Source organism: Eleginops maclovinus, chromosome 13 (assembly GCF_036324505.1).
Source record: "Eleginops maclovinus isolate JMC-PN-2008 ecotype Puerto Natales chromosome 13, JC_Emac_rtc_rv5, whole genome shotgun sequence".
Classification (NCBI taxonomy): Eukaryota; Metazoa; Chordata; class Actinopteri; order Perciformes; family Eleginopidae; genus Eleginops; species Eleginops maclovinus.
The window spans coordinates 525,108-552,975 of NC_086361.1; the positions used below are offsets into that span (position 1 = coordinate 525,108).

At 41.8% G+C, this 27,868-nt stretch overlaps 2 protein-coding genes across 2 annotated transcripts; one reads left to right on the forward strand and one right to left on the reverse strand.

Moving 5' to 3' along the window:
• Nucleotides 1-1,404: 1,404 nt before the first annotated feature.
• Nucleotides 1,405-17,244, reverse strand: LOC134874835 (zinc finger protein 180-like). The gene is made up of 2 exons (XM_063899052.1): nucleotides 16,740-17,244; nucleotides 1,405-5,421 (listed from the first exon to the last, which is right to left on the reverse strand). Exons 1-2 carry the CDS (start codon nucleotides 16,930-16,932, stop codon nucleotides 4,640-4,642), a joined length of 975 nt encoding a protein of 324 aa, XP_063755122.1. The 5' UTR covers nucleotides 16,933-17,244; the 3' UTR covers nucleotides 1,405-4,639.
• Nucleotides 15,993-27,617, forward strand: LOC134875193 (uncharacterized). The gene is made up of 10 exons (XM_063899657.1): nucleotides 15,993-16,225; nucleotides 23,002-23,099; nucleotides 23,180-23,294; nucleotides 23,405-23,542; nucleotides 23,628-23,690; nucleotides 23,802-23,834; nucleotides 23,949-24,099; nucleotides 24,188-24,275; nucleotides 24,442-24,562; nucleotides 27,598-27,617. Exons 2-10 carry the CDS (start codon nucleotides 23,082-23,084, stop codon nucleotides 27,615-27,617), a joined length of 747 nt encoding a protein of 248 aa, XP_063755727.1. The 5' UTR covers nucleotides 15,993-16,225; nucleotides 23,002-23,081.
• The last annotated feature ends 251 nt before the right edge of the window (nucleotides 27,618-27,868 follow it).

Below are 27,868 nucleotides of genomic sequence, written 5' to 3' on the forward strand. Positions count from 1 at the left end.
CCTCCTCAAGCAAGCGTGCATTCTTTGCGGACTGGTGGTACAGAGCATAAAGCTTGGAGATGAAAATCTCAAAGTGGTTACATCCAGTAACCTCCTTGAGTGAGTCATGGACAGCCAATTCAAGGCGGTGGGCGAGACAGTGGATTGACTGTATGTTGGGGAAATCGCGTTTCAGCCTCGCAATCAGCCCAGTGGTTTTACCGGTGAGGACTGCAGCACCATCTGTGGCGATGCTAATGAGGTTCCGGCCCAAAAACTCGTCATCTAACCCAGCTTGGCGCAAACTCTGTCTCAAACTATTGAAAATGGATTCTGCATTTGTGCCCTGTGTCAGCTCTGCAATGTCCAAAAATACATTGTCCACGTCTCCTTTCCCACTCACGTCACATCTTACATAAATAATGAGATAGGCACGTCCGTGCACTGTGCTCTCATCAATGGTTAGGCTGATTCTTGAATTCATTTCTTTTATGTTTGAAACTAACTTTCTTCTCATTTCCTGCGCAATATGACCAATCATTTCAGCACATGATTTGTCTGATTTGTGCACAGGACCCACTTTTGCCCCATTCAGCTCTTGCAATTTCATTATAGCAGGTAGCTTCTGATAGGCTAGCCTTTCCTTGGCCACCATATAGGCCGATCTAAAGGACAGTGCCGTTTCTTCTGTCGCTTTGGCATTAATCGCAGTAACTCTGTTGGGTAGAATGTCCTTTTGCTTGGTTTCTGTTATCTCGACTGCCCTTCTGTGCGCGTTGCTATCCCTATGTTTGTATATTTTTTTACGTAACCCGAATTGTGTCTGGCTACTTACATCCCCGTGTATCCATTCCTCAGACAGGTGTGTGCCACTTCCCATTTCCGATAAAAGGGTTTTTGTGTCCCGGCAGACAGAGCATCCCAACTTGCCATCCTTTGTATACAGCCAGGGGTTTCGAGACTTCCACTCTGTCCACTGCTGGCTCGTCCAGATGCTCGGGTGAGAGAGGGCCACGGACGTGGACTCACCGGCAGATAGCTCCACGCTGCCTGCTCGATCCTGCTGCATGCTGCATGCTGACCGTTGGTCCTGCTGCACGCTGACCGTGGGTCCAGCGTTTCCAGTAATGCACGTGGTTGCGGACGCTTGTCATCTGCTGACTGAACAACATCTTGTTCCTCAGAACTTTTGCTTTTTAAAAAAAATCCAAAATGGGAAAGAGTGCCTTGCTGTCGTTTAGCCATTGCTAACGCTAACCACTTGCACTTACACGATCTGACTGAAGACGGAATTATTAAAAAAACACTTTCTCAAACTTCGGCCACACCCACAACATACATTGTATCAAAATGCGCACGGGAAAGAGGCACAACCACACACAAACAGGCCTAGAATTCGTGAGAAATTATGGGGATAGACTGCAGTCGTTGTCATATCTGTTTATTTTATCTTTGATGTAAACACAACACTTCTGATATGCAAATAGTTCCCGTTACACACGATTTCAATATCAATAAAACACATTTTGCCAATATTTTAGAGACCCCCCAACATTTCCCAAATCATGTTTTCGGGGGATCTCGTGTCAGTTTCAGGGGGTCTCAGATCCCCCGAGTCCCCCCGTAGTGCGGACACTGGCTGTGGCAACTCGTGTCTGCAGCAAATGTCTTGTCAATTCTCCGGCCAGAACTCCGAATAAACCCAAAAGTGTTTGCCGTCAAATTCCTCCTCTCCAGCGTCTCTGTGAGTTTCGTCTCCATTGCATCAGAAGTTTACACCACAGGTGTGATTCACGTTTTTATGTTGTGTCAGAGACTTGTAGTATTTAATTTACCAACATTGATGGCTTACTGGAATGTGTCCTTTCTTTTTTTGTACATACAGTGGGGAGAACAAGTATTTGATACACTGCCGATTTTGCAGGTTTTCCCACTTACAAAACATGTAGAAGTTTGTCATTTTTATCATAGGTACTCTTCAACTGTGAGAGACGGAATCTAAAACAAAAATCCAGAAAATCACATTGTATGATTTTTAAGTAATTCATTTGCATTTTATTGCATGACATAAGTATTTGATCACCTACCAACCAGTAAGAATTCCGGCTCTCACAGACCTGTTAGTTTTTCTTTAAGAAGCCCTCCTGTTCTCCACTCATTACCTGTATTAACGGCACCCGTTTGAACTCGTAACCGGTATAAAAGAGACCTGTCCACACACTCAATCAAACAGACTCCAACCTCTCCACAATGGCCAAGACCAGAGAGCTGGTCATCAGGGATAAAATTGTAGACCTGCACAAGGCTTGGATGGGCTGCAGGACAATAGGCAAGCAGCGTGGTGAGAAGGCAACAACTGTTGGCGCAATTATTAGAAAATGGAAGAAGTTCAAGATGACGGTCAATCTCCCTCGGTCTGGGGCTCCATGCAAGATCTCACCTCGTGGGGCATCAATGATCATGAGGAAGGTGAGGGATCAGCCCAGAACTACACGGCAGGACCTGGTCAATGACCTGAAGAGAGCTGGGACCACAGTCTCAAAGAAAACCATTAGTAACACACTACGCCGTCATGGATTAAAATCCTGCAGCGCACGCAAGGTCCCCCTGTTCAAGCCAGCGCATGTCCTGGCCCAGCTGAAGTTTGCCAGTGACTATCTGGATGATCCAGAGGAGGAATGGGAGAAGGTCATGTGGTCTGATGAGACAAAAATAGAGCTTTTTGCTCTAAACTCCACTCGCCGTGTTTGGAGGAAGAAGAAGGATGAGTACAACCCCAAGAACACCATCCCAACCGTGAAGCATGGAGGTGGAAACATCGTTCTTTGGGGATGCTTTTCTGCAAAGGGGACAGGACGACTGCACCGTATTGAGGGGAGGATGGATGGGGCCATGTATTGCGAGATCTTGGCCAACAACCTCCTTCCCTCAGCAAGAGCATTGAAGATGGGTCGTGGCTGGGTCTTCCAGCATGACAACGACCCGAAACAAACAGCCAGGGCAACTAAGGAGTGGCTCCGTAAGAAGCATCTCAAGGTCCTGGAGTGGCCTAGCCAGTCTCCAGTCCTGAACCCAATAGAAAATCTTTGGAGGGAGCTGAAAGTCCGTATTGCCCAGCGACAGCCCCGAAACCTGAAGGATCTGGAGAAGATCTGTATGAAGAAGTGGGCCAAAATCCCTGCTGCAGTGTGTGCAAACCTGGTCAAGAACTACAGGAAACGTCTGATCTCTGTAATTGCAAACAAAGGTTTCTGTACCAAATATTAAGTTCTGTTTTTCTGATGTATCAAATACTTATGTCATGAAATAAAATGCAAATTAATCACTTAAAAATCATACAATGTAATTTTCTGGATTTTTGTTTTAGATTCCGTCTCTCACAGTTGAAGAGTACCTATGATAAAAATGACAGACCTTCTACATGCTTTGTAAGTGGGAAAACCTGCAAAATCGGCAGTGTATCAAATACTTGTTCTCCCCACTGTATATACAGTATGTACTTGAATTACAGGTTAAAGTATTTAGTCTACCTCATACAGAGAAGTTCTGTTATGCAATATGTTGTTTGTCTATAATGTATGTATGCAATGCCATACATGAGGATGCTAAAGCTTTTGTGCATTTATTTTTTATTTAATTATTTAGTTTCCTTTAAATGTCACAAATGGGGCGAAGCCTGTGAGCTTGTTAAGGCAGTCAACTCGAGCACCAATGATACATTCGCACATAACTCCCCTCGTCACTCTTGCAACCAACCAAACGTAGTCTCCTAAATCTGGCGCTCTATTTAAGCTGTTGGATGTGCCTGCCTCTGCCTCGCTAATGCAGCTGCTACTACTGCTCATCCACGCTGCTAATGCGCTCACCTCAGCTTCCTCCCCAGCTTCCAACTGTGGGCTCGGGGGTTAGTTATTTAATCATCACTCAAAGTTCTTAGCTAATATGGGGAGTGATGAGGTCCGAGCCTAGACGCCAAACTCAAACTATATACAGCTTCTAATAAACACATTAATGAAACACGTGAGTTGTCTGACTGAGCTGTTCTAAATGTGAATATTCGCTGTGTGTATGTTTACACTGTTAGTAAAAGAAAAACAAACAGCACTTTATATCAAGCACAGATTTTTGAAAACCATGGATATTTTTCAAATAAAAGCAAAACAGTTGTATGAATCAATGTTTTGTATTGTTTCTTATTCATTTTTATTTTGACACCATAAAGTGTTACATGTAAATAAACATGCTTTCAAGTGTAACTGTTAACACTAACACTATTATAGAGTTCATGTTAAAATTAACTCTGAAGTGGTAGTTGTATTTTACTCACGTGGGAGTAGTTTTAACTCCCACAAGTGTTCAGGTTTAACTCCTGAAAAGTGTTAAAGATCAACTACAACAAAAGAGTAACTTTAACTCTGCTGTAGAGTTTATTCGATGGTCACACTCAAGTGTAGTTGATTTTAACTCAGAGGGAGTTTATTCCAGAATTTGCTGTGCAGTCCAGCAGCTTCCATGAGTTCAGCTGTTGATGAAGCTGTGAGGACGGAGGTTTCTGTGCTTCACCGATACTCTTCACAGGAATTGAAAGGGTGAAGGGGAAGTGTGTGAGATAAGCCTCCTGCCGATTGCTCCAGAACTCATGAGGGTCGGAGAACTCTCCTCAGCACCTGTGGCGTTTGAACTGATGAAGCCAAGTGAACCTTTTGTCACAGAGGTTGCAGCTGAATGGTTTCTCCCCTGTGTGGGTTCTCATGTGTAACTGTAAATGTTCCAACCGAGAGAATCGTTTCTTACAAAGGGAACAGCTGTAGGGTTTCTCACCTGTGTGACATTTAAAATGGGTTTGCAGATGTGCTTTCTGACCAAACCTTTTGCCACAAACTGAGCAACAGAACGGTTTCTCTCCTGTGTGCGTTCTTATGTGCTTCTTTAGATTTGCCTTTTGGTTAAATTGTTTACCGCAATGAGAGCAGCTAAATAATTTAGTACTTGAAGTATTTCTCCACAAGTTTAAACTGGACTGAGGTGCTCTGGTCTCCCTACACTTATCCAGGACTTCAGTTAGTTGTGTGTAACATTGTGAGACCTTATCACTAGTATCTGGTTGCAAATGTGTATCTGGATCTGAGGCTGGTTCTGGTCCTCCACAGTCCTCTCCATCAGCTTGTGTTTCCATGAGTTCAGTCTGTCTGTGATGAAGCTGTGAGGACGGAGGTTTCTCTTCATCATCTTCACTCTTCACACGGACAGGAGTGAAGGTGAACTCAATGATATCAGCCTCCTCCAGCCCTTGAAGCTGCTCTCCGTCGTGGCTGCTCCAGAATTCCTGCTGTTCCTCTTTAATGTGTGGGGGGGGCTCTGGGTCCTCTTGGTTCAGACTGGAGCCCCTCTCCTGCTGCTGAGGGGGAACCTCTTCTTTAACTACCACCAGCTGCTGGACGTCTGCAGGAAACAGGAAACAGTGACATTACTAACCCCCACTAAACCAGTAATACAAATAATGAGTATAAATTGTAAGTTCTAGTTTGAATCATATTAATCAGAGGAAAAGGTTCAGCAAAATAACCAGAAAAGATTAAGCTTCTTTTGATTAGTTTAGATGAAATGTAAACGACTGCTTCTGCAGGTAAAAATGGAGGAAGGTTGTTGGGAGGTCTCTGATATCTGACTGGATCATCTTCATTAGCGCTGATAATGATCCTGCAGTCTGCTTTAACCCGTACACTCAGAATGCCGTCAGTTTGTTGTTAGCATTATACCACATTTATATTTGCTTTGGCATTAGAAATGTATACGATGTACTAAAAGCTGCTAAGAGCTTTTGTTGGAAAGTCAAAAAAATCAATATTACCTATCTAATAACTGTTTTATATGAAAACATTTTCAAACAACTGGATTTACTTTAAGATTTTCACCCAACACTACCTTTTAGAATATAATAATAATTGTAGTAGTATTATTACAATGCATCCTCTGCTAACAATAGCTAACATACATGTTGTGAACCGAGTATTCGGCATTGTTGTTTACATAGATCAAAATAAGGTCTGTGGTTGAAACAAATTTGAGAGACAGATCACGTTTTTTTCTACGACATTAAATACAACAGCAGGGGTCCATCGTTTAACAATGTGGATCAGCGGCATTTGCAGAGCGCTGGAGCCATGGTTTACTCACAGCAGTGGACGCTGGAGGGGGAGTAATAGTGGAGCAGATAACATCATATTTTCAGAGGAGTCGTTCAAATGGTGATACAAGCACCAAAATTGGCACAGATACTAATAGACATTACTCTTTTCAAAAAGTACGCGGGCCAATTGAAATTCAAAATGGCCGCCATAAGCAGTAATAAATATGCACAGACCTGGCCAATATGGATGATTCTGACATCAATATATACATATTTTACAATGTAGAATCCAAATCTGGGACCCTTAAATCTCTCAAAAGCTTACTTTTGCCTTATTCTGGCCTTAGATAAAAAAATAATCCACTATGTTGGCTCACGGGCTAAACCAGGTGAGGGTCTCTGTGTGTGATTAAGCATTTCAGACTCTAACACATTGTGCATGAAGACAGCACCCACAGCTGATTGATGTGGAACATATCCCAGGAATGAGAACTGAATTGGATGCACCCCCAGTGAGGGGGGAGAGAGAGTCAGAAAAGAGTGGATGTCAAGGCACAGAGGGAGCACACTGTTGACATCACACTCCTGTGAAACTCAGCATGGGGTTCAGTGTCGGCTAAACAAGCGTTACTGTAACTAGTAGTAGTGGTAATAGTATAGTTTAGTGTCCCAAATGCTATCTAATTCAAGCCTCACAACAGTTAGCTAGTAGTTAGATATTAGTTATATGTAGTTAGATAGCCGCACCTGAATCGACAGGGTGTGCCAGTGCGGGAGAGCCGACCCAAGGGTGACGGGACTTTACATGACTTTGCATGTAGTCACCCAGAAGGTGTACAGATCGCACTGGACTTAAATGGCACTGGATGAACGATCGGGCTAGGTGTAGGATTTATGTCTGAACCTAGTTGTATCCCATACCTGAATGTGTATAGTCATACTGTGGTAAAGGTGGTAAAAGGATAAACCCTCGGCCATACTGTATTAATTCATTCATTACCAAACAAGATGGCAAGTTCAGCCCCAGGATTATCAAAATGGAAAACCGACAGGGGCAAATGTTGTATTTGCCAAGAGGACAAAGATAATGAGGATCCACCTATGCACCTGAACAAGATGGCTACACCATGATTGCGACCAATATCCCCCTGTTCCATGCCCTCAATGAGATGCCCATTGTTCTGGATCCAACCAGACTGGATGAGGCTGGTGGAATAGAAGAAACACTGAGGAGGAACATGGCACAGTACCACCAGAGCTGCCGATATCTTTTCAAGAACACCAAACTGGACAGGGCAAGAAAGTGAAGGCTTGGACCTCAAAGTGCTCAATCAGAAGAAGGGCAAAACAAACTTCAAAGAACCAGCCGTGAGGGTCTGGAGTCTGAGTGCTTCCTTTGTGAACAAAAAGAGCCAGCATCAGAACTGACACATGCCATGACCATGAAGCTTAACAAAAGACTCAATGACTATGCTAAAACTCTAAATGATTTTAGACTCCTGAAAGTACTTAGTGGTGGAGATGTCATAGCACAGGAGCTAAAGTATCATGCTGCATGTTTGACATCCCTGTTCAACAGAGAGAGAGCCTACCTGAGAAATTATGAAAAGAGTGAGCAGAGCCAGCAGTGGGATGTCCACCCACTGGCATTTTCAGAACTAATAACCTACATAGTGGAGACCAAATTAAGTTCCGTGGGACCTGCGATATTCAGACTTGCAGATTTGGTCAACCTGTACAAACAGCATCTAGAACAGCTGGGAATGGACACACCGCCACCAGACTGAAGGACAGACTGTTGGCTGAAATACCTGAGCTGGAAGCTCACAAGAAGGGAAGAGATGTCCTGCAAGCTTTCCAAAACGATGTAGGCTTTGCCCTGTCACAAGCCTCTGACTATAGTGATGCTATGACACTTGCCAAAGCAGCAGATCTTGAGGAGACACATGCTGGACCACAAGTTTTCCTTTGAGGGAACCTTCCATGAGGGATGTATTGAGGATGCCATTCCACCCAGCCTTCTTCAATTGGCATGATTAAACACGAGGCTGACATAAAATCACAACTGAGATTTGGTGCCTCTAAGTCAGACCTTGCAATTGCACAGCTCCTGCAGTATAACTGCTACACAAGACACAAGGAAGGAGCATCGACTCACAGGCATTCCAAAGATCGGGAAACAGCATTCCCCATCTACATGGGAAGGTCAATATTTGCCAAGACTAGGAAGAGGATGCTGTTGACAATGCTTCATGAACATGAGTGTTTTTTCATTGGTTAAGTGGTCCTTGGTCTGAAAAAGCTTGAGAAACACTGATCTAGATAAACAGGTTGTGATTGGATGTTATTGAAGAAGGTCCTTATCACTGGGCTTCTCGGTCCCTTTCAGTGTGGAGCAAAGTTACAGTGATGCGTTGAAAACCATGTATCTTTGAATATTGACTCCAAGCTTTACTCGTTGTTTCATTGCTTTGTGTGCTTTTTGTATCTCTTACAGCAGTGTTTCTCAAACTTTTTCAGACCAAGGACCACTTAACCAATAAAAAAACCCCTCACGGACCACCTAACTCCACAAATATCCCAAAACAATAGGCCTGCTTACCACTCCAACAGTATATTACAAATTACAGCCTAATACCAGCTTTATGTGACCTTCTCTATATCGCTCGTTCACACATTAAATCAACAATACAAATACAACTCAAATTCTACAAGCATTTCGTTCACATGCGATTTAAACGGTAAATGCTGATAGATTTTACACATCATATGAAACATAGACTACATTTATTACTGAGTTTATGTCCGAACGAACAGAGAGATACGCAAAATGCACCGCATTTAGTACGACACAAACTTCTGCTGTGTATTTTCAAAAATAAAATACAGTAAAACTATGGTTGCAGGCCCAAGTTTAACAAGAATTTAACAATAAACACAAGGTCATTATTTACACTGTTACATTTACAAATAGCATTGTTTACTCACTCATACACTGCGTGTCTCTGTTGCTACCTAATGGGAGGAATGGTGCTGAGACATCAGTGAAACAATGTCTGGATCCAAACGGGAGAGTTTTAGTCTCATATCACAGTCCACATTGATCCTTCTACACTGCTGGGTACTCAGGCTGGACGTGGACCCAAAAGTCTGTCAAGCTTTTTCTCTCTGAAAGTCGTCCTCAGTATCCCATCAGATGCGATGTCCACAAGGCTGTCAACCTGTCTTGATGGGAGCTTGGAACGAACGTGTTCGATGTGCGTTTTTTCCCCAAATGGATTCCTGAACCACTCATAGACTGCATCTAGTTCTGGGAAACTAGATGCAGTCCAGCTCTTCAACTGCCGCGAGGACAAAAAATCTGCAAGTGTCAGAAAACAGTCAAACTCCTGGCGATCTAGACGGACACACCACAATTCCATCTGGAGGCGTGCAGCTTTAATTTTGTCCTGCACATTGAAGACGATGACGGCTTTTCCCTGCAGCGCTAAGCTCAAAGCATTGAGAGCGCTAAAGACATCGGCCAGGTATGCCAATTTTGAGAGCCACTGGAAATCATGCAGTCTGTCATACAGTTCATCAGTATGATGCAAGAATAACATCACCTCATCGCGCAGTTCAAATAGACGGGTGAGAACTTTCCCACGCGACAGCCAGCGAACTTCAGTATGGAAAAGCAGTTTTGTGTGTTCACTTCCCATTTCATCACACAGAGCTTTAAAAAGACGTGTGTTCAGTGCTTTGGTTTTTATTGTATTAACAATTTTCACAGACTCGTCCAGTACTGATTTGAGGCAAGGTGGCATTTTTTCACAGCCAGCTGTTCTCTGTGAATGCAACAGTGTGTTGCTGTGGGGCAAGGTGCAACTGGGCGTACGCGCGCTGCCAGTCCCTTGTGTTTCCCAGTTATTGCAGTTGCACCATCTGTGCAAATACCAACACATCGTGTCCAGTCGATATTATTCTGCAGGATGAAATCGTTGACTGAGTCAAAAATGGCTTTCCCTGTGGTGTTGGTCGGCAGGGAACGACAAAACAGAAATTCATCCTGCACACCGCCAGCATAAATGTACCTTACAAAACACCGCAGATTTGCCTCATTCACGATATCAGTTGACTCGTCCAGTTGCAGTGTGAAGAACTGGCTTTGGCATAAACGTGTGATCAGCTGATTTTTCACATGTTCAGCCGGGTCAGTGACGTGGCGCATTGATTTGCACTTCCAGGAGCAATAAATATTATATATTAATATAAAATAAGTTTAAAATTCTATATAAGCTTTAATCTCGTATTATTTGTCCTCCTCACTGTTCATAATTATGTGAAAAAATCAAAATTAGGTAACTTTTAGACTATTAAAGTGGTCAATTGTCATATGGTCAAACAGCATTCACTTAAACTTATTTAAGACAACTGCATTAAAAATGATTAAAAATGATCAAAGATTATCAACTTTTTAATTTGGCATATTTTTTCAAGTCTTAAGATAAGCATATTAAAGTATCAGTGAGATAGAGTTTCAAGAAATGTCATTAGTATCTAAAACAAATTGTTCCGCAAAGACACATTTTCCCTATGTCATATGGTCAAACAAAGTTTGGAAGCCATTTTGGACCTGCATATTAATGACTCAAGTCATGTGACATGGGATGTCATCACTCAGAGGACCCCTGAAGACCACCCAAGTTGAAGGTGAGTTTAAGATTTTGCTCCTGAATTTCAGTTATTTTCACCGTTTCCAGTGCGGTACCATGTGTCGCAGATTTGGGTGTCATATGGTCAAACGCCAAAAAAGGGAATAAATAGTTTAAATTTGGAAATATTATTGATTTACATGTGAAATATAAAGTATAAAAGCCAAGGTCAAGGATGAAGTTATAAGTAGGTGGCCAAGCAACTGCCTGTTATCAATGACAAAGCATGAAACTGTCATAAGGTCAAACAATAAATGTCATATGGACAAACGGTTTGACCTTATGACATGTTGTTGTACCATATGACACTGGGCATTTAACTGAATTATTTAGTTATTTCTTAATGGTTTTACTACATATATAGTTTGTACAACTAATATGAATTAATATTAATATATATAATATATTTCTGCCTATTTTTAACTTTTTTTCACATTTTTACAGATGCCTCTTTCTAGTAAGGAGAGGTATGCACGTTTCCGTGCAAAGCTAATGGCAGATCCTGCTGCTAGAGAGGAAAACCTAGCCAGGAGGAGGGAAAGGTATAACTGTGAGAGTGTATGATGTCAGGAATGCCAGTATTGGCCAGTTATGTCTAGGGTTGGGTACCGAAATCCGGTACCAATATGGCACCGGTTCCTATATGACCGGTACCTACCGGACCGAAACGCAACGTTAATTTCGGTGCTTCCTTTCGGTGCCTGAGCTGATTGAAGTACTGCCACTGGTGGCCTAAAACGGACGATACAGCCAACATAAGCATCACATCACTGAGCTAGTTAACGTTACACTACTGATGACTCCGTCCTGACAGTAGGTCACGATAGCCTAACGTTTGTAACTACAGTAGCTAGCAAGCAATCAAACCTTTAACAGAGAAAAAGCGTAAAGGTAAACGGTCAAAAGTGTAGCTCATATTATGCACAAAAAAGTTCAAACAACGCGACGTGCAGTAAATGCATCAAAACAATTGCGTGCAAACACATACGATCTCATTAAACATCTTGCAACGCAAGATGTTTAATGAGATCTTTTTGAGATCTTTTTGAGATCTTTTTGAGATTTAATTTGTGTTGTCGAAGTCGCTTAAAGAGCTCCACAAGGAGTACAATGCAGAGGTAGGAGAGGGATGTGTAGTGTCTTACCGGCAGTTTGTTCGTCTCCGTCCATTTTATGTAACTGAGCCAAAGGCTAATGACAGAAACACATGTGCTTGCTTAGATCATGAAAATGTTAGCCTCCTACTGGAGAAACTACACCAGAGTGGCCTTGTAGCCAGTAAAAGTACCACTGAAGCACTTGGCAACATTGTGTGCGATATGAAAAGCCGGGAGTGTATGCATAGGCTGTGTACGAAGTGCTGCTACACTGAGATGGAGCCACTCCTACCAGATGAATCCGGCCAGGTGTCGTGGAGTCAGTGGCAGAGGGAGAAGGTCTGCACTGATGGAAAAACCTATTCACATTTTGTGAAGAAAACTCTGACTGGGACGTGGGCGGATCTCGTGAAGAGTTTCAATGAAAAACTTGACAGATTGGCCAAGCATCAGTATACGTGGATTCATCAGGTGGAGAAATGCAGAGAAGTCAAGAACAGTCTAAAACACCATGAGGCTGTAGTCCACATGGACTTTTCAGAGAACTACGCCTGTAAGCTGAATGTTGAGGTCCAGCACTTCCACTGGGGGGGGAGTCGAAAACAGGCCACTGTCCATACATGCATGGCTTACACGGAAGAGGGGTCACAAGCTTATGCCACAATATCTGACTCCTTAAGACATGACGAGCGGGCAGTATGGGCACATTTGAAGCCTGTGCTGGATGACATCCAACGCAATCCAAGAATCACCACTGTGCACTTCATGAGTGATGGCCCACTAACGCAATATAGGAATAGGAAAAATTTCTATCTGATGTGCACCTTGCCTTTTATTCGTGGCATTAAGGAGATGACATGGAACTTTTCAGAGAAGGCACATGGAAAGGGGGCGCCAGATGGTGTTGGTGGCTCAATAAAAAGGATTGCCGATGCATTTGTGCTTCAAGGAGGTGATATCCAACACCCTGAAGAATTGTTTTCCTTTCTGGAAAAGTCAAATTCGAGTGTCAAGTTCCATTGGGTATCAGAGGCTGACATCGCCAGGGTGGATGAGGCAGTGCCAGATGTTTTGCCAGTAGTCAGAGGCACTTTGGGTATTCATCAGGTGACAACAAACACCCCAGGCAAGATCTCCTGCAGAGAACTGTCCTGTTTTTGCCATCGTATGGGACTTTCCTGTGAATGTGAATCACCCTCAGTCCTAAATTATAATACTGAAAAAGCTGCACCCTCTGCCACCATTCCGACCCAAGATGACGTGGTTGGAAAGATGGTTATAGTGTCTTATGACAAAAAGCCTTTTGTTGGGCAGGTACTGAAGGTCGTCGGAGAAGAAGTCGAGGTCTCCTGTATGCAGCAGTCTGGGACGAAGAATTGCTTTGTATGGCCCCAAATCCGAGATGTGGTGTTCTACTTCCAAACAGATGTCATTGCTGTCATCTCAGAACCAGAGCCATCAACCAGTCGAAGCTCAAGATTGTCACTTGAGGACTGGGAAAGATTCATATTGGTGTGAAAAGTTGAGCAATGACCAGCCCTTTGTGGTAGTTGTGTGTGTACGTGTCAGTGTGTGTGCGTGCATGTGAGTGCATGGGTGGGGGGCGGAGGATGTTTGTTTATATTAATGAAAGATAAAGTTACTGTTTCAACGATGTTACTGTAATGTTTTGTTAAACGTTTTTTTTGTAGCCAAGGGAAAATCACAAATCAGTTTGAGGAATCTATCGATATGAAACATGAGCTTTGATTGTATTGTTATATTGTGTTATTGTACATTTTATGATATTAGGTTGTTCATAACCTTTTGATGGCAGATATGAATGTAACTGTTCTTTTCTTTAACTGAGTAATGAATTTTTCACAATTTCTCAACTATTAATAAAAGGTTCACTTGTTCTTTGAAACTATTCTGAATTGACCTACATCAATTTAATACATTCAAAATGCAAAGAAACATTGACATTGCATGTCATACGGTCAAACAAAATATGTCATATGGTAAAACACTGAATTTTATAATAAATCAAATTAATAATTTGTTATTCTACATGGTTAATGAATGTAATGGAGGAGAGATAGTATGATATATAAATATATATAACCTTTGACCATTTTTGATGAATTTATAGCAAAAAAATAGAACAAATGTTAAAAGGTGAGACGCCGTAGTCATTAAAAAACTAAATATCTAGTATTTGTTGTGTAAGTGTTTATATTTTGAATTAGTTATAGAATACTAACATATCAACTATTACATTTTTGGTGTTTTTTAACTGTGACATGAATATCAAATTTTATTTATTTAAAAAAATAATAACGTTTCACCGTATGACATTTTCAAGGACTGTATACAATGAAACGCATTAAAATTCCATATATTGTTATTTTTAACAAAGGGCACTTATAAAAACTGAAAATATACATATAGATTTACACAAAAAAATCAATATTGGACTTCTCTTATCATTTTAATTTGTTTACTGTTTTGAAATTCTAAAACGTCACTGACCCAGCCATGGCTGTTATTCGCCGCTGGACAGTATCATTGGAGAGGGGGACCCTGTTAATTTAGTTGTCTGCTTTCTCCCCAAACAATACATTAGCCATAACCTTGGCAGCTGGTTTGACTAAATTCTCACCTATCGAATGAGGTTTCCCTGTTTTTGCGATGAGAAGGGATACCCTGTATGATGCCTCTGTAGCCTTCGCATTTTCCCCCGTCAGAAAAAACTGTGAGGGCGCCTTCGTCATGAGTTTTTTAAGTTCATCACGTTTTCTCTCAAACAATGCTAAAGGTTTCCCAATGTAATCCTTGTGTTTGCTCTCAAAATAAAGCCTGAGCTTGGCGGGTTTCATAGCCTCGTTGGCCAACGACTCATAGCACAAAGCACAGTGTGGATTGGGACCCTCTTCATCTCCAGTCCAAAAAAATCCAAATTTTATAGTTGCTGTGATATTTTCACTTCACTTTAGTGCTGGAATTTCCGCGATCAAGCCGAGTTTCTTCGTGATCTGGTCACGTGACTTGCGAGCGAGCCGAGCGGAGCCGAGCGAAGCCGAGCAAGCAGGGAAAGAAGTCAACGCTGCGCTTGAACCTGTTGCACAATTCGCCTTATTCACCTGGCGGCCATTTTGAAACTCGAACGAGGCTGAGGGGTACACAAACCCGGAGGTTTGACTCCGACGCATACGATCTATGGAAGATTCAGCAGCACCAGCAATGGAAACTCCAGTGTGGACCACCAACCTTTCTTGTTTGCCAGAATTAACAATTCAAAATGTGGAGCAGTGGGCCAGTACCGACTGCTCCACACACACACACATACACTGAGTGTGCAGTGAACCTTCCTCAACCCTGGATACACTGCTCCAAGAACTGAGCAACTCTTATCTTATGAATGTTAATACTTAGCTTACCTTATCACTTACCTGATAGTTATACTGTCATTATACTATCATTGTCAACAAGCAATAGCAACATGCACCTAGCGCTGTCTGGCTTTGCTAATTTGAAACAAGATAATACTGTATTTGAGTAGATATCAATGATAATAGAGATAACATGTTAATGAGATAAAATCAACATGTTATTTTCAGTCAGACAGGGAAAGGTACATCGTTGATAAAACTCATAATGAACATTTAGCAAGCTGGTTTAAACTGTGGCACTGCTCTGTGAACTGAGCAGTTTGCCCACTTAGCACTATGATACCTGTATGTTGTACGGTGACTCATTTTTCCGCACCGAGGGAAAAGACCTAGCCCTCACAAATATGTGTGTTGGGCTCCTATTAACTGTCGATTAAATACATGTTAAGTTTTAAATAAAATCAAACATAGTACAGTCAACAACTCCATATCACAGCTAAGCTTACTACCCCTAGCTGCTACACGCTAGCAGAAACTGAGGTAAATTAGCGTCCATTCTTACCTTCAATGTCGTGGATAAAACCTTCGATCCAGTTACTGTATCCTTTAATTAACACCGCCCGGGGGATGTTGCAGTCGGTAGGCTACTGGCCCACTGCTCCACATTTTGAATTGTTAATTCTGGCAAACAAGAAAGGTTGGTGGTCCACACTGGAGTTTCCATTGCTGGTGCTGCTGAATCTTCCATAGATCGTATGCGTCGGAGTCAAACTTCCGGGTTTGTGTACCCCTCAGCCTCGTTCGAGTTTCAAAATGGCCGCCAGGTGAATAAGGCGAATGGCCTCAGGCTCGTCAGAAGAGTGCACGGCTGGAAGTTTGGTACCAAAGAGGGGCGGCACGACAGTTGTGTGGAATTATTTTGGCTTTAAAAAGGAAGATGCTGCGCAACGTCAGGTATTGTGCAGAACGTGCCTCGCTACTGTTGCTACTTCACGAGGTTCACGATTGTAATCACGATTGATTTATTGCTTGTGTTTGTTGAAAAATACATGAGAAGAGGACCTTATATAAATAATCGCATATTAAATCGCAATTGCAATATTGAGGAAAAATATCTCAATTACATTATTTTCCAAAATTGTTCAGCCCTAGTACTGGCCCAGATCTATTCCTGATCCGTAATTCCAACCTGTTCTGATATTGGACCAGTTAGCCGTTTAGCGGACCTGCACCAAATGTTATCCAAGATTTAGCCCAGATCTGCTCCAGTTCCCTTTGGCTGTCTGGGATGCATGCCTTGATGATGTCATTCCAATAAATCTTTCTTTATCAATTGTTTTCAAGCTTAATAACACACTTATTTCACAGGATCATTTCCAGGCATGGAAAAAACATTACAGGGATTGAGTAATTTTTGCAGCAGTTTAGAGTACTAATTAAAGAGTTTTTTAGAGTAATGGTAACAGACCTGCTCTGTGTATCCGGATGTGAGGCTGTAACACAGCGTCCAGTAGTTTCCGGTGTCTCTCGTTCTCCTCTTTGGACCGAGACAGTTCCTCCTCGTACTCTGCTATCGTTCTTTCAAACAGAACAAATAACTCCTCAGCAGCTGCAGTGAGTCGCTGCTTCACCAACGAGAGCTGCATCTGGACTTTACTCATGTTGACTGAATCACAGCAGCCTTTCCTGCACACACACTCCGTTTATCACACTGTATGTCCTCTTTAAATGCGTCTCTGTCTGGCTAAGTTCCGTCTCCGTCTACTTCCAGCTGATGTTAGCACGCTACGCTAACTTCAGTTAGCTGCTTGGATAACAGGGATGAGTCTGAGGTGAAATGTCTCAAAAAGCAGCACAAAATCCACTTCAACCGGGTTTTCACCTGAGGCCTGTATTCTTTACGACGCTGGTTATCAATTCTTCTTCTTCTTCTTCTTCTTCTTCTTCTTCTTCTTCTTCTTCTTCTTCGTCTTCTTCTTCTTCTTCTATGGGCTTTATTAGCGGTTGGCAACCAACACATAGGAGCATTACCGCCACCTATTGGACTGGAGTGTGGAGCAGTATATCGACAGGAAACTAAAATAAAAAGTACAATACATATACGTGAAGAGATTAAGAAAATGAGGCACTCGGGAGTAGGGAAAATGCCAGCTGTCGCTTGTTCTCATAAGAAAGCAACACACGTCTGTCATGCAGACACATTGACGGCAGGGGATCTATTGAAAAACGTTCAGTCTTTTTACTCTGCATGTACGAAAATTGAGCAGGAGTGACAATGTGCGTGCCTTCTATGATGATGCACTCTCTCAGTCACAGATGAATGATGTGGACTGTGACAGTCATGAAGAGGAGCTGCCCATTGTGCCAGCCTTTTGAGAGTGACCATTCATTTCATTCATCTCTTAATGAACGATAAGTTGCTGAATGTTTTGCACAGAAATATTGTTATATTAATGCAATGGATTTAGAGTATGCACAATACGTGTTGAATTTTTGTGGTCTAATGGTATATTGTTGTTAAAAATGTCTTCTCATGTTTTACTGCTGTAATGAATGTGTAGCTTTAACAAGATGACCCGTTAAATACATTTTGGGAGCAATGACTGATGACTTTGTGGCCCAGTGCCCATATATAAGATTAGTATTGACCAAGTTCAGAATATCAACTTACTTACTTAAGTATTTTGCACAGTTTCAATATGGAAAATAACTTGTATATTGATGCAATGGATTTACTGAATTTGGAGAAAAAAACTTGTCATGGATTTGTTCGATTTTGGGGGGAAAAATGTACTGTTTTTAGAATAAATCCTGAAAATAAAAATCTGGATTTGAATTTTTAATGTTCTTATAATCTCAAGAAGCTATGTGAAAGTTTGAAACGGAAAATAGTGGTTTTCATCTTGACACTTCCTTGGTAAAGAAAACAAATTTTTACTCAAATCGATCAAAATGGATTTATATCATTTTAGAGCCAAACTCTTCATATATATATACACTGCCCAGCCAAACAAAAAGGTCACCACCTGGATTTAACTAAGCAAATAGGTAAGAGCCTCCAATTGAATAATTACTGCATGGGTGATTATGTTCCAGCTGGCAACAAGTTATTGAACCCTAGCGATGCAGTGAGTAGCTTCTCATTTGCTAAACAGACATATCCTGTGGTCGTGGGAAAATATGTTAATCTGTTTCAGAAGGGTCAAATTATTGGCACGCATCAAGCAGAGAAACCTGAGGATCCACAGTACTGCCTCCCTGTTTGTGTCTGTTTCTGTCTCCCTGGCTGGGCGTGGCTGCCCTACTTTTGGATTCCCACCTCTACAACTCCTCAGCTGCAACCTAATGGTTGAACTGTTACCTGATAACCTGATGGTTGAACTGTTAATGATTGACGGTTACACATGTTTATTACATGTATGTTGGTAGTTTTGTTTGCACTTAACATTTTCCTCTGTTCAGGAGCCGCTGCTGTGTTTTTGTTTGATGGTTGTGGTCCGGTCGGTTTGGGACAAAATGCCAGGGCATACCCGGCCTGAATGCATTGGTTTACTATCGTTTCTACAAGGGAAGAGCAATTATGATAGATATAAGTCATGACTCCACTCAGGCATGACTTGATCATTTCGGATATTTTCTGATTCCTCCGGTCCATGGTATTAGGAAATATTTTGTGTAAGCTTGTAAATCTTTAGCTCATTTGCATCTCTTCTCTCTGTCCTCCTTCGACCTGGCTCTATGTGCTGTTATCTTCATTAAGGAGGGGCAGCCTGGGCTTCCGAAACCTTGTTGTTTCCACAGTGGGTACAAGCTCAAGCTGACCTTATATTGGCTTTATTGTTTAGGGACAGCTAGTGCCAGTTTATCTGGCCCACTATGCTCAGGTAAACACCTTATCTGTGACCTAGATGACAGTTTAAGTTAAACATATTGTCTGAGCTTGTTTAGTCTGACGTTTGAAGAATGTTGATTATCCATTTGGAACTAGTTAAAACCTCTTCCTATTGTCGAGATCTTCAGAATTGGTTTGGCAACCGCTGTGGCAACTCGTGTCAACAGTAAATGTCTTGTCAATTCTCCGGCCGTAATTCTGAATACATCCAACAGTGTTTTGCCATCAAGTTCCTGCTCTCCAGCTGCTCTCTGTTTCGTCTCCATTGCTTCAGAAGTTTACACCAAACATGGTGCGAACACTTTTTTTCTGACCACTTTTTAAAATGTATTTGGTTGACGGTCTGACTTTCTGAGTCAGCAGTCCGCCACATGCTGCCACTGTTTACCCAAGTAACACAGAACGTATAGAGAACGTTGGCCTTTGGTTCTCTAAAGGTTATGTAGGAAATGTTCTTTTATTCGAAGCCCAGGAGTCGATTCAAAAGAAAACGAAGTGAAGTTTCTCTTATAAGATTTAAAAGGAGTATTTAATAAAAGGATGCAGCAGTAGGTTTACAAAAGTTTCACAGCTGTGGCTCAATAGCCCGGTACACGCGTCCACAGGCCACTGACTGAGTGGAGCTCATCAGTAGTTACTGTCTGGCGGTCCGGAACAAAAGAGAGCGATCTCAAAATACAAACATGTTTTATAGAACCATCCCTTTCCGGTCATAAAATAAACAACTTCAAAATAAGACGTGCTCCGGTCTCGTGCTCTCCTTGGTTGGTAGCGGGGGGCTGGATCTTGTTGGCCGCTTGTCACATGGGGTTCTCCGGGCTCTTCTATAGGCTGACGTCGTCAGGGGCGGGTCCTCTTATGATGTCACCGTCGCCATCTTGCTAGTGATGTCCTGAAGCTCTCACCTACAATATTCTATTATGCAATCCTTCTGAAGTTTATCCAGTTATTAAACACGCAATAGTATCATTGCAGCATCAATGAGTGAGAGGTAGAGGCGGTGTGCTTAGTATGTAACTCCACGCGTCCTTCTCCCTCTACTCATATTTAGCTTCAGTTAGCTATATGCTAACTGAGGCTAAAAACAACATCCGGTATTACTACCGGAATTGGACATATATGCTCCGTCCTGAAACTGTGAATAATCTTTTAATGTTCCGTTTCAATATATTGATTATTTCAAACAGTTCCCAACGCTCGAGATCATGTGTAGAGCCCTGCGTGGGACTGTTTTCTTCATCGCGCTGCCGCCGAATTTCTGACCATTACCGCCCGCACTGGCAACATCTGTGTTACACTCCCACCTGCTCCCGCGATGTGTATGTCCGCACCCGCAACACTCTGAGAATTTATGCCTGCACTCGCCCCGCAAGAGAAAAAACTCAGCCTAATTTTACAGGCTATTAGTAAAGAGATTCATGGGGTTGTTAAGGCCTAGTTTTTAATGAAATAAAGGCTCATTCATAGCGATAGGAGATAGGAGACCACTAACACTGTATGATTTTGCTTTAATTTGCATTGCAACAGGTACGCATGGTTTGCTGTTCCTGATATTTGCATATAATGAGTTCACAGAAGTTGGCCAGACAGGCCAACACAAATCGATGGAAGAGGGCGAAGCGAGCGGTTGAAAAAGTGACAAAGCTTGTGCGAGCAGAGATACGTGCTGCGCAGGATGCGCGAGATGCAGCACGAGCTGTGCAAGAAGCAGCGCGGCTACATCAACATCAGGAACAGCTACAACTGGCAGAGGAGATTGAAGAAGAGCCAGAGTTCATGGCAGTATCAACAAGTTCTGTCAGCAGCTCTGAGGAGGACGGCAGCAGTGATGGTTCTGCGTCAGACTTGGAAATGTGGGACACACCTATGGATGATACCAGTGACCCCTACAGCGAGAAAACCCACCCACAATGCTCAGTTATTACAACACTGGGCCTTGAAACACCACATTCCACACTCTGCACTTGATGAGCTTCTTGTAGGATTAAAAGCCAATGGGCACCCAGAGCTACCTTCAACAGCCAGAACCCTGTTATCAACCCCAAGAGATATCAGGTCAGCCACAAAATCGGGAATGGAGTATGTCCACTTTGGTTTAAGGAGAACTATCGAAGGACAACTCAACCACTACCCAGAGGAGGTTCTGAAAAAACTAAACACACTGGAGTTGTCTCTCAACATTGATGGCCTTCCACTGTTCAAAAGTAGCAAGAACACTCTGTGGCCTGTCTTGTGTGCCATCCATCTGTCTCCAACTCGTGTTTTCCCTGTAACCGTAACATCTGGTCTATCCAAACCTAAGGATTTGGAGTTTCTCAATGATGTGGTTGCAGAAATGCAGGATCTGCTTGAAAATGGAATTCAAAGGAAGACTGTTGTGATGCGTTGTGTTGTATGTGATGCACCAGGCAAGGCAATGGTCAAAGCAACCAAACTGTGCACAGGATACAATGGCTGTGACAAATGTACACAGAGGGCTATGGGTGGATAGACGTGTAACATACCCTGATATTCTAAACACCATGCGAACCAATGAGATGTTCAGAACAGAAATGTCTGCTAAGGAGACTGAGGGGCATACTGTTTCCCCATATCTGCAACTTGCCATTGATATGATCATAATGTTTCCCATTGACTACATGCACCAAGCTTGTTTAGGTGTTATGAGGAAACTGCTGGTGGAATGGGTGAAGGGAAGCAGGAAGGTTAGACTGTCTGCTGGACAGGTTCAAAAGATCAGCAGAAGACTCTGTGGTTTGAAACAATCTATACCAAGTTGCTTTACCAGGAAGCCTAGGAACTTGGAAGAAGTGGACCGCTGGAAGGCTACAGAGCTGTGTCAGTTTGCCCTGTTTACAGGGGAAATAGTGCTCAAGGACATTCTGTCCAGGCCACTGTATAGGCATTTCATGGCTTTCAGCGTAGCACTGAATATTTTGGTTTCTCCAAACCTGGCACGCAAACACGCAGACTACAGCAGAAGTCTGATGGAGTATTTTGTGTCAAAGACAGCAGAGCTGTATGGCAGGCACTTCATGGTGTATAATGTCCATACCATGCTCCATTTAACAGATGAAGCAGAAACCTTTGGATGCCTGGATGCATGTAGTGCCTTCTGGTTTGAAAAGTATTTGGAACAGCTGAAACGTCTCGTCCGATCGGGAAGAAGACCAAGTGGCCAAAAGGCTCTTGGAGATGGAGCAGGGGTCCAAGCAGCACAGTTCCAGCACAAAAACAGAAAATCTGAAGACCAAACAATGCATACATCTTGGCAGGTGACAAATGCTGTGAGGCCGTTGAGGAGAGGAATGACATGGTTTTGTGCAAGGTGTTTGAGAAGGTGGATCCTCTGTTCACAGATCCTTGTGATTCAAGAATCATTGGGTACTTCAGAGTGAAAAAGGGAGACTGTCTAATGGAGCAGGTGCCAGAGTGTGAACTCACTACACAGGCCCTGATGATTGAGGAGCCACAGAAACAGACAAATGTTTTCTTGACAGTCCTGCATGATTTTTAGGAGATATCCAAACAAACAACTTCAATCTATTTTTGGAGGGGTTCTTTGAGTGTATTTGCTGTGTATGCTTGCAAAAAATCTGTACTCTGCTAATATGTGATATTCTGTTTTTGAGTCTTGTTTTGATAAAGGGTGGTTTGGGATGAAGTTTTAAAGGGAAATGTACCCACTCCATCCTGATGCTATGTATATATATATTTTTATTCAAAACTAAATAAAAACTGCTTTACAAAAACACCTAAAGGACTTTGTCTGACAGTTTTCATTAGTGCAATCTATGGTACTGTATTTGCCATGCTAATGATGCCTTTCTGTTAACAGATGAGCTTCACTGTGGTTGAGTTCACTGACAATGAAATTGAGGTTGCGCCATCTTCATGGCTCGAAAACACTTCTGAGGAATGCGGTTTTGTATTGACGTAATTTGTTTTTCCATTCTAAATGTTTTTTCACCACATTGTAAGAAAGGATCTGAAATGAGTTGCATTTTTTTAAACAGGGGGGCTTCCTCTGCTACTGGACACCACTTAACGTGCGAAAGCATGTAATTAACTGCAGCGAGCCAAACAGAAGCTGGGCTAAACATCCAGTCAAGAAAGTATGGTACACAACAAGTGAGCAATCTTTGCTATGCACTATATAGAATATATTCATGAAGTTTTCTCTGTATGGAAATACTGCTTTGTTCTGCCACTGGCTCAAAAACATGTTTCTCCTTACATAGATTCCTACACCAAAGCAGACCGGAAATGTCTGCGACTGATGGACTCTTCAAGTGTTGAGACAGAAGATGACGCTACTGTTCATCAATCAAGGCCGCGTAGACGCCCAAGGAGATTCAATTCAGACTCCTCTAGTGATGGTAAGATCTCTTCAGTACAGACTACATGTACACAATTCAATGTTCGTTTCCCAACCGGTACACGTTATATGGTCTTTCTTTCAAGATGATTCCATTCCAACGGCAAGAAAGCAGTCCAGGACTGTGGGTATGTCTGGAAGCCCTGTGGGTAAAGTTAACAGTTATCAAGTCATCTTTCATAGCTTGGAGCTAACATTCACGAGGAATAACCTGGTGCATGTTATGTGACTGATCTGATGTGTTTTTGTGCCTTTTTCAGGTCAGCAGATTTCTCTGCTCACACCACCGTCATGTAAGTTTTTTTTTTTAATTGTCTGATGTGTTAGCATAGGTTCATATTTCGCAAATACCATGTATAAGAAGCCCAACTTAAATGAACTGACATTCATATCCACTTTCTTTTCAGATGGGTCAAAACCACTGACACATGTAGCCAGTCACTCGTCCAGACATTCTACGGCGAGTGGCAACCAACGATGTCCTGGCCCAGTACAGCCTGAGGGGGAGAAGGGCCAAAAAGTCCTTCCAAGACTTAGCGCTATGCAAGATAATAAGAGGTAAGTGTTTATATATTGTTCACATAAGTTTCATGCCAAGCTTGACTGATGAGTTGTAGATGTGTAACTTCTTGACTTCTACCTGTAGCGGCCTGTGTGAAGAACTTCCCTGGCCAGACCGAAGCCGAGGCCGAGGAGTGCATTGGGCACGTGCTCAAGTTTGCTCCACACAGACGGTAAATTAAACTTCTGTCTCTATTTTCTCAGTTGGTGAATGTTCAAAATAAATCAATAAACTGGAAATCTTTGAATCACTTGTAGTGATCAGAAATGTGTGGGTTGGTAGTAGGGTGTTTTTAGTGAACTTATGTCCATTCTACTTTTTTTTCTAATTCTTTTTAGGCAAGCTGGTCAGCAAGACTGAAGATGCCAGACCAGCAGTCAAGAAGTTCTGCACCTTTTTTTTTAGATATTACTTTTATTGTTTTTTATATTTATTTTAATTGTATTATTGGCTTATATTGTTATATTTTTTCTATTTTGTTATCTTTATTTTATTTTGCATTTACATTTTGTATTAAACTTGTATTTTATTATATTTTCTATTAAACTTTCAAGTCCTGTCAAATTTGCCTGTTCATCACTGACAATATTGTCAGGTAAAAATAACATGCTACAGACATTACAACGTTAGGGGAACGCTGAGGGAACCAACATGTAAACCAACAAGGTTGGGGGACGTTAGGAGAACGTTAGGGGAACCACACATGTAACCAACAGCAAACGTTTAGAGAACGTAACAAAAGTTTGACGCTGCAACCAAGTGGCAACCAAAACCTAAACCAAAAGTAACGTTCAGGGAACCAAACTGGAACCAAAGGCTTACTTAACTACAACGTTCTGGGAACGAAAAATGACTTGTAAGGTAACCCCCTCATTGCGTCCAGCAGACAATAGGATTTACTCGTCTCCAGAGGAGAGGGGAAGGTGCTCAAATGCATAAAAGGGCAGATGGTTTATTTGTGGTACTAATTAAAAAATATATATGCCTGGAATGACTAGTTTTTGTGAACATGTTTGTATTTAAAACAAACCATACGGTTGGTTCAAACACTGCTTCATGACAGTTAAAAAAATGTAAATAAATGAAGTGTAGCTATTTTAGTTATGTAGTTACATGATAACTATCTCCACTTTTACCTACCCGTCTGATTGACAGAACCTCTGCTGACAGAGAGGCACTTTCTCTCTTATTCATTTCTTTACCGCGATTCAGCAATTCGGGAGCCCTTCTGTGTCCATGATAACCCACACAGGAGAGAACCCGTTCAGCTGCTCGTTTGTTTTTCTTAAAACCTACAGAGGCAAGGCCGACCTCCGGAGACACATGAGGACTCACACAGGAGAGACACTCTTCAGCTGCTCCTTTTGTAACCGCAAATTTCCCTGGCGTTATCAGGTCAATACTCATAAATGTGTTAGCCGTCAGTCCTCACAGCTTCATCCGACTCAGACTGAGGAGAGCTGAGAGGCAGAGTTCAGCGCTGGAGATCATAATTAAATCGTTGAGCATTTTGTAATTTTTAAAACAGTTTCCCCTAAATACTACAGAAAATCCCAGTTGCTGAGCACAGCAGTTAATGTACTTAATGTAGCTTTAATATGCGTAAAAGACAGACGTTTGTTTACCACCATGTACGTATCTTCAATGTCTCCCTGCTAAGGTTTCTATTGAGAGCAACGTTTAAAGAAAAATGAATTGATTGAAAGTGGTTTTTGTTTAGGCGTACACATTCACCCAACCCGGACTTTTCTGAAGCCACAGGGAACATTAAACACTACCGACATACTTGTGTTCAGCATCCAGAAATGTTTTAATTATCTTTAAGAATACAGATTGTTTGTGCTTTAAAAACACTTGACTGATTGAAGTGCTTGTAAAGCTATTACTTTTAAATAGAGGATGTTGTATTTATTGTTCCCAAAGTTTGAATTCATTGAAGTGAGTATGAACATAATTGCCTCTTTATGATATGAAAAAAAGGAAACAACAAAAAGTTTACATGTAGCCTCTGTCCAACTGTAGCAGGTGTATAAATATACAGGAATGCATTCCACCAATAATCCCTCACGTTTTATTTTATTGTTCCAATATTATTTATTGTCACTTTTATTTTGGTATGTTTACTACAAAAGACCGTTTTGGGAGCTAATGCTTTTATTTTGAAGTCTTCACTTTCGGCAGTGACGTCATCTACCTGCGTTGCACCCTCTCACTCAGTTGTTTGATGGCAGACTGAGGTGAGGAGAGTTTGTCATGTGCTCTTTGTAGATTTCTGTTCTAAATGATGTTTACAGTGTTTATATAATCTTAAACTGTGAAACAAGGTTATAATATCATTCCATGGTGCTAATGTGTTGCTGTGGTTGTTTTGCAGAAGTTTGAGTGTTTTAGCAAACTTTTAGTTAAGTGTACTGTTTAGCAGCACTTGTGAGGACTCACACACAGCACCTGCAGCATGTTTAATGGCGTCTTCTCCCCACCACAGACTGGTTTGTTGCAGACGTCCATCTGTATTAATGCTGCTGCATTATTGTGGTTATTTCATGCAGGTATGTTTGTTGCTTCTATGTTTTTGGTCTATTGTGTTTTGTACTATGTGTTTATTTTATTGTTTTATAAGTACTAGTCTCACAGTTGTTTGATGGCAGACTGAGACTGGTGTGTTGCAGACGTCCATCTGTATTAATGCTGCTGCATTATTGTGTTTATTTCATGCAGAGGAATAAATACGCCACAGTGTCGGTTAAAGACAACAACCGAATCTCCTTGTCCATCAAACACGCACAGCACAACGCAGAGTCGTAGCAAGGGTCTGCTGAGAAGTAGGCCCAGACCGGCTACACAACCACTTTTGTAACATTCAGGACCACCAACAAAAAGTTCCAATTCACTCCCAAAAAAATATTCTCATACTTAATGAAGACCAGGGGTGTCAATCAATTTCATCCCGGGCCACATTAGCATATGGTTGCACTCAAAGGGCCGGTTTTAACTTTAAGCCAATATAAATATAGATAATATATATAAAATAATGTATTAGTACATTATTGCCTCTGCATTGGATAATTATTGCTGTTGGTATTAACTACATCTGAAAGCAGAAGTCTAGGGGAAATAATTGCAAGGGAAAATATGCAACAATTACAACAATTGTACAATTTATTTAAAAAATGAGTTTGGTAGCATTAACACATAGTTGTGCACTGACATATGGTGCACGTCGACACAGAAATACTAATTAATCTCATAAATTCATGGGATTTATTTAACCGACAGAGAAATGTAAGTGTTCATGTGGGTGCTTACATTTCTCTGTCGGTTAAATAAATCCCATGAATTTATTACATTAATTAGCCTTATTATATGTTTTAGATCAAGCACTATTTAAGTATTTATCATTTTAATTTTGCAATATTTGAATAGTCTGAAAGCCAAGACTTGGAAAACCCCCTGTTCCAGACCCTGGTGTATCACCTGTCCCTCATTGTTTTCAGGGATGAGGAGGGGGGGTTAGGAGCAGAGAGGAGACGGTGATCGCGGAAGTTTTCCTCCTGCCTTCACAAACTTTACACACGTATACACAAGTATTCATCGTCTGAATATAGAGAAAACACATTCATAAGCTGCAAGTCAAGACCCCATATCTTTCTCAAACCACAAAAAAGGAAATAACCGTGATGCAAGTTTATTTTAAACACAGTCCATGTGTGTCTCTGAATGAGCCGTAGCAACACCGGACTGTTAACAGAGCGGGTCATTCTGTGA

Bases quoted from the DNA above. Each gene is read 5' to 3' on its own strand.
- LOC134874835 (XM_063899052.1), bottom strand. From the start codon at position 16,932: ATGAGTAAAGTCCAGATGCAGCTCTCGTTGGTGAAGCAGCGACTCACT. The intron at 5,422-16,739 runs GTCTGTTACCAT...TGTTTCCTGCAG, and splicing joins CATCCGGATACACAGAGCAG to ACGTCCAGCAGCTGGTGGTA.
- LOC134875193 (XM_063899657.1), top strand. The intron at 24,276-24,441 runs GTAAATTAAACT...AATTCTTTTTAG, and splicing joins AAGTTTGCTCCACACAGACG to GCAAGCTGGTCAGCAAGACT. The intron at 24,563-27,597 runs GTTATATTTTTT...CATTGTTTTCAG, and splicing joins TTGTATTATTGGCTTATATT to GGATGAGGAGGGGGGGTTAG.